General features: G+C 37.2%; 1 protein-coding gene across 1 annotated transcript; it reads left to right on the forward strand.

The window, feature by feature from the left end:
- The first annotated feature begins 3,369 nt into the window (after positions 1 to 3,369).
- LOC124236687 (splicing factor 3B subunit 6-like) lies at positions 3,370 to 3,747 on the forward strand. Its single transcript, XM_046655636.1, has one exon. The coding sequence runs from the start codon at positions 3,370 to 3,372 to the stop codon at positions 3,745 to 3,747; it is 378 nt and encodes a 125-aa protein (XP_046511592.1).
- Positions 3,748 to 9,642: the final 5,895 nt, after the last annotated feature.

Raw genomic sequence — 9,642 nt, forward strand, 5'->3', positions numbered from 1 at the left:
GATATTACCCTCCCACACTCACCTCAAGCTACTCCTCGAATAGTCTTCACAATCTCAGTAAATGAAAACTCCAAACCTCCAATCACTCAGGACCAAACCTTTAGAATCAGTCATGACCTCTCCTCTCATACTACACATTTCATTCAAATTCTCTTAGCCTTACCTTCAAAATTATCAAAAATACATACAGAAAATGAACACTTCTCTGATCTCCTCTGCTTCTGCTCTGGTCCAAGTCATCAGCAGTCACTGGGATTGTGGACGTAGCCTCCCCACCAATCTCATTCTCACCTCTTCCCCTCCAGTCCTCCATTCCCCCTTGTCCGTCCTCACTGCCTCAGACTCTCAACACAGTAGTCAGAATGACTGTTAGAGCATGAGTCAGATCCTTGTCTCCACCACTAAGCCTGCCAACGGCTTCCCATCTTAGTTTGAGTGAAAATCAAAGTCTTCACAATGAGCTGTGAGACTCTAATTCCACCTCCCAACCCCTCAGTCCCTCTATCTCTAAGAACCCACCTTCTATTCTATTACTGTTGTTTAGTCCACACCAGGCACATTAGCTCACTTGTATATCACTCATCATTTCTTCTTTCTGGAATATTCTGACCCCTGCCCCTGCTCTCATAGCCACATGGTTCACTGCATCTCCTCTTCTGGCTTTTGCTCAGATGACACCTTCTCAGTAGGTTATCCCTGACCACGCTGCTTCACATTTTAATCCTGCTTCCACTCTAGAACTCCCTACCATCATCCTTTATTTTTTTCGATCTTAAGCTTAAACATTCCGTGAAGCATAAAAATTTCCTTGACAATTTTCATGGAAATTCCAGGTAATTTTCAGTGGAATTGGTTACTACAAATCAATTGTTTGGGCAAATCATCTCTCTTTCTTCCTCTTCAGCTCTTATTCTTCTTCCTAAGTGCCCTAAATATTATATATTTTACTTAGTTGTTTGATTTTTATGTTTCTTCTCCCTAGAACATAAGTTCCATGAGAAGAGAGATTTTTGCCTCTTTTATTAACTTCAATATGCCCAACATTTAGAGATGTGCTTGGAATCCCTTATTATGCCATAAAAATAGTTGAATAAATAACTTTGGATTTTTCTATTTTAATAAATGATAATGAGTTTCTTTGTTTATTCTTTTACTTAACATTTATTAGGCTATCAGATACCAGGCCTTGTGGAATAAGAGGGGGATATAATCAAGAACACAGGAAAATTCCAGGCTTCAAAAATTCTGGGTATTTTTTAAACATTTTAAAAAAATGTTTATTTTTTTGGTGAGGAAGATTAGCTCCGAGCTAACATCTGTTGCCAATATTCCTCCTTTTGCTTGAGGAATATTGTCACTGAGTTAACATCTGTGCCCATATTCCTCTATTTTGTATGTGGAATGCCACGACAGCATGGCTTGATGAGCAGTGTGTAGGTCTGCACCCAGGATCTGAACCTGTGAACCTCAGGCCGCTGAAGCAGAGAGTGCAAACTTAACCACTACACCATCAGGCCAGCCCCCCAGATATTTTTTACTTGATGTTTCTGCTGAAAGAATTACTATAGGTCATAACATCTCTTTCTGCCTCCTCTATCCCCAGATATCTTTTTGTCAGGATTTTGACTATTTGGTTCATTTTTTCAGTCCATACACTCAGCACAGGCCCTTGGATAACAGTGGGCATTTAGTAAATATTTTGGCATGGGTGAAGGAGCCTTAGAAATAGTCTCTGTAAAATGAGGAGCTTGCTCTATGGGGCTGACCCTGTGGCCAAGTGGTTGGGTTCGCGTGCTCCGCTGCGGGTGGCCCAGTGTTTTGTTGGTTCGAATCCTGGGCGCGGACATGGCACTGCTCATTGGACCACGCTGAGGCAGCGTCCCACATACCACAACTAGAAGAACCCACAACGAAGAATATACAACTATGTACCCGTGGGCTTTGGGGAGAAAAAGGAAATAATAAAATCTTTAAAAAAAAAAAAAAATGAGGAGCTTGCTCTAAAACAGGATTCCTCTATCTTGACGCTGCTGTCATTGTGTGCTCTAGATACCATTCCAGATATCCAGTAACACCAATCCCATCCCTCTAGTAGAGACAGCCAGAAATGTCTCCAGACAGTGCCAAAGGTCCCCTGGAAGCAAAATCATCCATAGCTGAGAATCACTAGTATAGAACATTCTAACATTTTACAAAATAAGACTTCGAATTTCTCATCAACTATCTAATGGAAGATCCAGGCTTCTTATTCTCTCTCCTGTGGTCTTGATTCCAGTCACCAAAGATTTGCTGTCATCCACATGACAGAACAGAAAGCTTAAACATTAGTGAGTTGCTCCACGTTGCTCTGGTTTAAGGTTAATGCGTACAGCTTTAATGTGTCTGTACTCGCTGCTCCTTTCTAATTATCTCTACCATCACTCCCTGTTAAGGATATTGTTTTCTTATTATATGCGGAAAGGTGATATTTAAACTGTCCAGCACACTGAGGTGAAGTGGCCTGAAGCTTGAAACAGGGAACTGCTTTCTGCGCCAAAAAGCTGATGAAATAAACACCTAGCTTTCTCTGATATTGTCTAGTTCCCAAGAGACTCTTAAGTGATAGCTTACCCCAGAGTCAAACAAACATGCGATTCTCAAGATATCACAGCAGGAGTATCCAACTTTTGGTATTCAGACCTTCAAGTTTGTGAAATAGAAATGAGCATGTTGCATCCATTGAATGAAATAGTGCATACAGAAAAAAACTCTTTCCGTCAACTGTTAGCTTTTTCTTTTACAATGCTTCAAATAATTTATCAGCAAAAAACCGAAACTAGTTATTCAGTGAATTTCAGTCTCTGGAGAGCACCAATCAAATGTCTCCACAAGCATTTTGATTTGGTGCTCCTCAAGTCTCCATCATGTCACAGGCAAATTGGAATTTTGCTAAGTCAAAGATGCTGGCTATGGCATACATAGCACATCTCTAAAGTCAATCACCAAAGTGATATGATGTAAAAAGCAGAAAGATTTCCACCCTCATGTCCCTCTTTACCTTATTTCCGCCTCCTCATCACCCATATCATAAGCAGAGCAATCACGGTCAAAACTGTAAAATGAAAGTCAGTTTGTGGAACCCTTGACATTCTACCTTCCAGTCTGCATTTTACCTCAGGCTCGTTAGGCCCAGCGTCTTTCCGAAAGAGAGTATACGTCAGCACGTCTCGGCGTGAGACAGCGACATTCCGGAGTGTTAGAAAGCTTCCATAGGAGCCTGGATGTTGGTGTCCCACATCTGACACCTTGTTTCACTTGAAGCTAAGCGCGCTCCGGAGGTGTTAGGAGGAATTCCAATGTTTGCTGCGGTAACCTCATCAGCCCACGCAGATGGCAATGCAAGCTGCCAAGAGGGCGAACATTCGACTTCCACTTGAAGTAAACCGGGTTTTGTATATAAGAAATTTGCCGTGCAAAATCACAGCTGAAGAAATGTATGATATATTTGGAAAATATAGACCTACTCGTCAAATCAGAGTAGGGAACACACCTGAAACTAGGGGAACAGTTTATGTGGTCTCTGAAGACGTCTTTGATGCCAAGAACACGTGTGATCACCTGTCAGGATTCAATGTGTGTAACAGATACCTTGTGGTTTTGTACTATAGTGCTAACAGGGCATTTCAGAAGATGGACACAAAGGAGAAGGAAGAACAGTTGAAGCTTCTCGAAGAGAAATATGGCATCAACACAGATCCACCAAAGTAAAAGTTTTCTGCATTTTCATTTTGGACTAAGACCCATGAGTGGCAACCACTACCCTTTGTATGTTTTTAATTAAAACTGAATATTGTGATTTCTTATTTGAGATTCAAAACGACCTGCTTGAAACTTTGATATATGTTAGAATATATTATATTAATAAACCTGTAGCTTACTGTAACGAAGAAAAATGTCAGTTTGAGAGTTGACCTATGTTGTTTTAATTTGTACTTTGGTTCCTGTATTCATCAGGATTGACTACATAGGCTACTACAGCAGACAACCTCCACAACCTTAGAAACTTAGAGTGACAAAGGCTTATTTCTTTCATTCTACATACCAAGATGATGGAGTCTCTACTATGTGCAGCACTGCTAACAGAGGCAGAGAACATGTCAAACTGTGGGCTGACTCTTAAAGGCCGCATTTGATTGGCCAAATCGAATCACATGGTTGTGCCTCACTTCAAGGGAAGTGAGGGAGAGCAATACTGCCATGAGTCTGCCCAGTAGGAGGAGAATCAGAAATACGGTTGGATAGCAATAACAACCATCTCAGGTCTCTCCTTCTTCTTCAGAAATGTTTTGCTCCATTTTCATTATTCTCATCATTTAATCCTCGCTTGTATGTGATTTTTTTTTCTTGAGGAAAATTAGCCCTGAGCTAACATCTGTGCCAATCTTCCTCTACTTTGTATGTGAGATGCCTCCATAGCGTGGCTGATGAGTGGAGCAGATCTGCACCCAGGATCCAAACCTGGGAACCCCAGCTGCCAAAGTGGAGTGCACAGAACTCTAACCACTCAGCCATGGGGTCAGCCCTTTTTTTTTCCTTTTCTTTTTTGGAGCTATCAAAATCCCTATGATGATAGAAAAAACTTCAACAGATTATAAAATTTCAACGGAGGAAAAACTATGTATGTTTTCACTTCAGAGGCTGTGTTTTAGTCACCTTTGTATCCTTAGCACCTAGAACAATGCCTGAAAAGAAACTTAGAGGCACTCAATAATGCTTGTTGGGAGAAAAAAAGAACGAATGAATGAATGAATGAGTAATTAAAAAAGTAGTAAGTTAACAGGAATTCTCAACTGCCAGTCTAAGAGAGTGATAAGATGATTACTTTAAATTCAGACAGAAAGTGAAAAATATACAAAGTAAAAAGATTATATGCCAGACAACTTTCTGTTGTTTTCCTAACAATATCAAAATTTCAGTCTTCCCATAATACCGCTCTCAGTCATGTTCTCCTGTTATGCATTCTTATCCTAGGTGATATGGTGCAATCATGGGAGCAAAAGACATACTCATATTTTGTTTTTCTACTATCGTGTAGCTGAAACTTTATCAAGGTTCATCCATAATAGGCAGCCGATGAAAATTTGTAGAATGAATTTCCTTCACCATTGAGGCTGAAGATATTCTCCGTATAATTATGCTTCCCAATTCTATAGATCTAGTCCACATCTCTCTCATAATCTTCAAATGTATACACGTATATATATTTCTTATATATGTGTGTATATATGTATATATTCAAACATACATATTCAGATAGAGATGCTTATACTAGACAGCTCCAATTGGTAGTCTATGGGTACCTCAACGTATACAAGTCCAAAACTGATATATTAACCATATCTCCTTTCAAATCTGGTCTTCCCCTGAACCCCCACTGTATGAAAAGCACTACAAGTGACCCACACCAGAAATTTGCACATTGTTCTTGACTCTTTCCTCACCCCTACTTCCCACAGCCAACTAATCAGTAAGTATTGTCCAGTCTCCTCTTCTCTATCTTGAAATTATTGCTTCCTTCTCTCTGAGTTCCTTGCTAATGGCCTAGATGAAGCCATCTTTATCTCTCAGGTGATCTGTGCAACCTTCTCCTGACTCTACCCTTGCTTCTTTGCAATTTTCTTTCCAAGTGATACATAAAAATCTGATTATACCATTTCCCTGCTTAAAACCCATCAGTAGCTTGTTTTTGTCTCTAGTAAAAAACATTTAGCATAAAATATATATTTTTAAAATTTTTATGTTTTTGCTCCTGTTTTCCTTTCCAGCCTTCTTTTTAAATATCAGCAGATTTGACACCAATTCAACAGATTGGCCTTTAACGGTGGGGATTATATAAATCTTTGATGGCTTTATTGATATTAAATAAATTTTAGTGGGAGTGTATATATATATTTTTCTTTTTAAAAGTTTTCTACCTCTTCCTGAAGGAAAAACAGAATACTGGGAAAGGTAGGTGTGTTAAAATTCACAGGTCAAGCCCACTGGATTCCATATCATCTAGCTGAGTCTGCCATTTATTTTTTTGGATGTTAGCTATGGAACTTGAATATTAGTTCATTTCTAAATTTATATTAATTTTATAATAACCCTCTTTGAGACACTATGACAGATGAAATTTTTTCTGTTTTACAGATGGGGGCATAGAAATTCCAGGGCATTAATTGATTTACTGAAGATCAGTTGGTTATTCTGTGAGAACACAGAGGAGCATCCAGTTTTCTCACCCTTTTTTTGTACTTTATTTCAGAGTTTTTCTGGGAGATATGAAAAGGGTAAGAGGAGCTACCAGTCTGTACTTCTTGGAAGACCAAATAGAGATATACAGGAAAAGGGCAATCATGTAGACTAAAATGAAAATTCTGGTGATAATTTGACTTTAAAGGATTTCTTCCTTTTTCTGCACCACACCATTCCTACAAATAGATTTTCACTTCAGTATTCCTAGTGCCCCAAAGTGCTACCAAACAGTTGCAAGACAAATAGTGAAAAATAAATAAGATTGTGAGAAAAAATAAACATGATTATAATTATACTGTTTCTGACATGCTTTTACATACATTAACTCAATTTATTTCAACCATAATTTTACTTACCTGTTACCTATTTCTTTTTCTGACAGCATGGTAAGTGTTCAAGGTATATGAATTACTTTAACTAGTTTTAGATAAGTAAGAGAAGACTACAATGTTGGCACAATAAGTAGTTCCAGAAATTCTGTCTCTGACTTTTGAAAATATTTATGATACCTGTTACTTCTAAGATCTATAGCTATCTTCCATTATGTTGAATTAATTAATTAATTTTTCTAACCAGGAAATACTCTTTGGGATTCTTGTTTTTGCTTGAGATTCTGTACTTGATTATGGTCCTCTACCAAAACCAATCCTGGGCTAATCACTTTCCCACTACTTATCAAAGGCAAACTTTGGATATTTCATTTAGAAAGTAGTTTTTGCCTAATTTAGAGTGAAGTAAAGTAATTAAAATGTTTTTAAAAGCTTAGAATGTGCATCTAACAATGTGCACATTGTAATCTACAGTTCAGTTAACCATCATCTTTCTATATTTCTCTTCTTACCTCTTTTTTTTGTCCTATTTATTTACTTATTTATTTTTTGTTTTGTCAGGGAAAGAGTTGCCCTGAGCCAGCATCTGTTGCCAATCTTCCTCTTTTTTTCTTTTTTGTTGTTTTTCCTCCCCAAAGCCCCAGTGCATGGTTGTATATCCTGGTTGTAAGTCCTTCTAGTTCTTCTATGTGAGCCACTGCCACAGCATGGCAACTGACAGACAGGTGGTGTGGTTCCACGACCAGGACGTGAACCTGGGTCACTGAAGCAGTGGAAATGCTGAACCTTCACCACTATGCCATCAGTGCTAGCCCTCTCTTCTTACTTCTTAATTTTCTACAGAATCTAGAGCACCTTAGGCAAGATGGTATGGTAAGAGGGAATGAATCTAAAGAAGATATGACTACAGTATATTCAATAGTTCTGGTTTAAGTTTCTTTTATTTTGTTTCTCTCTAAATAGGTATTGATCTATAAAAGGAGGGACTGTAAGTGTGATCTTTGGGCATTTTTCCCTGTTTCTCTTGAGAATGAGACAAATAGTTGATTGACAATTTAAGTGAGTGCAATAATCTGATGATATCTTTAAAGCTGACAATGGAACTCATAAATCACCACTTTCTTCCTTGCATGGTTGAAATCACTTCATTTCTCTGCACTTAAATATTTTCTCTGGAAAATGGGAGAAATAATATTGACCTTACAGTTAACTAATAAAAATGATTGCCATGCTCTTAATAGATGCAAAGTGCTATGCAAATATAAATGCTAAATGAGGCCATAAGTCTTATGGAATATTTTTCTGCTCTGTTAACATGCTTGGATGTTACATCTCTGTAAAAAATCAGTTCACATTACTACTAAAGATGTTCTATTAATGAAACCATGGTAAACTGCATTGATTTTTGAATGAAGGGGTGAAGGACTTCTATGTAAAGCTAGCATGTTTGAGAGACCTTTGTAGCAGAAGTCTATTTAAAAATGCATGCCTTGTGAGTAACTGGTAAATTATTGAGTGGGTCATTTGAGCCAAAGACCACATATATTTTTTTGAATAATGCTTTGTTTCTATAACATAAAGCTGCTATTTCTAATTCCCAAATGACCCAATACTATTAATAGAAACTATCTGGAATATATACATATCACTTAGTGCTCCTTGGAAAATTTACTTATCTGTTTGGAGCTAGTACAAACAAGAGATTCTGAATGTAAAAAAAATTGTGCAATCACTTTAATTTCCCTGTGTTGGTGCAAGCCAATTTAGGATAATCTGGGAATTCATAAATAAAAATTAACATAATACTATCAATTTTGATATGGACCAATCACCTCACAATGGCACCACCACGGGGTACATATCATGATAACCATTTTAGAGGTGAGAAAACAGAGGCTTTGAAATGTGATTTCCCCAGACTCACCCTACTCTATGTGAGTGACTAAGATTTCATCCCATATCTATGTAATTTCAAAGCCCCTGGTTATTTCCTACTATAGCATAAATAAAGATAGTGAAAGCATATAAATATTTAGACTTTGTCATCATGTAATATTTTTAAATGGTAGCAAATGATCATGAGGAATAGATTTGTAATTATTAGTTGTGAAATTTTACAGATAATCTCAAAATTGTTTAGGCCAAGGGAGGTTCACAGACAAAGATTTAGTCCAAGTCGTATTTTATTTATTGAGCAAATATTGTGCCTCGCACAGTGCTTAGTGCTAGAGATAGATATATAATATTAGCTAGTAGATGTATTATTACTTTTGTGCTAGGCACCACTCTAAGCATTTTACTTTTATTAATAATTTAATTCTTAGAACCGACCCTATGAGTTATATATAATTATTATCCCCTATTATTATTCCCTCTATTAGTCAGAATTTTATATATATATATATATAACAAACATGCAAATATACCTATATATATCAGTGTGTATATATATATATATAATCCTATATTATAATCCTATATTATATAGTTATATATAAACTGTATACAGAGTTCTATTTCTTTTTGGAGAACCTTGACTAATACAGAGACTATAGAGAGAGAGAGAAAGAGAGAGAGGCTGACACAAAGAGAAATGAAAGAATTGGCTTACACAATTGTGGAGGCTGGCATAATTCTATAAGAATCTGTAAAAATCTGTAGAGCAGATAAACAAGCTGAAAATGTAGAGAAAAGTTGCTGTTGCAGTCTTGAGTCCGAAATCTCCATCTGGAAACTTAAGCTGGGCTTCTGTGTTGCAGTCTTCAAGCAGAATTGTTACTTTTCCAAGAAACCTCTTTGCATTTAAGGTCTTCACCTGATTGGATGAAGCTTACCTACGTTATGGAGGATGTTCTGCTTTCTTCAGAGTTTACTGATTTAAATGTTAATCACATCTAAAAAACAATACCTTCACAGGAACATCTAGACTAGTGTTTGACCAAACAGCCAAACAGCATAGCCCAGCCAAGTTGACACATAAAATTTTCCATCTCCTCCTCATGTCATAAATGAGAAAACAGAGAGAGATTAAGTGATT

Source organism: Equus quagga, chromosome 3 (assembly GCF_021613505.1).
Source record: "Equus quagga isolate Etosha38 chromosome 3, UCLA_HA_Equagga_1.0, whole genome shotgun sequence".
NCBI classification, from domain to species: domain Eukaryota; kingdom Metazoa; phylum Chordata; class Mammalia; order Perissodactyla; family Equidae; genus Equus; species Equus quagga.

Bases quoted from the DNA above. Each gene is read 5' to 3' on its own strand.
- LOC124236687 (XM_046655636.1), top strand. From the start codon at position 3,370: ATGGCAATGCAAGCTGCCAAGAGGGCGAACATTCGACTTCCACTTGAA.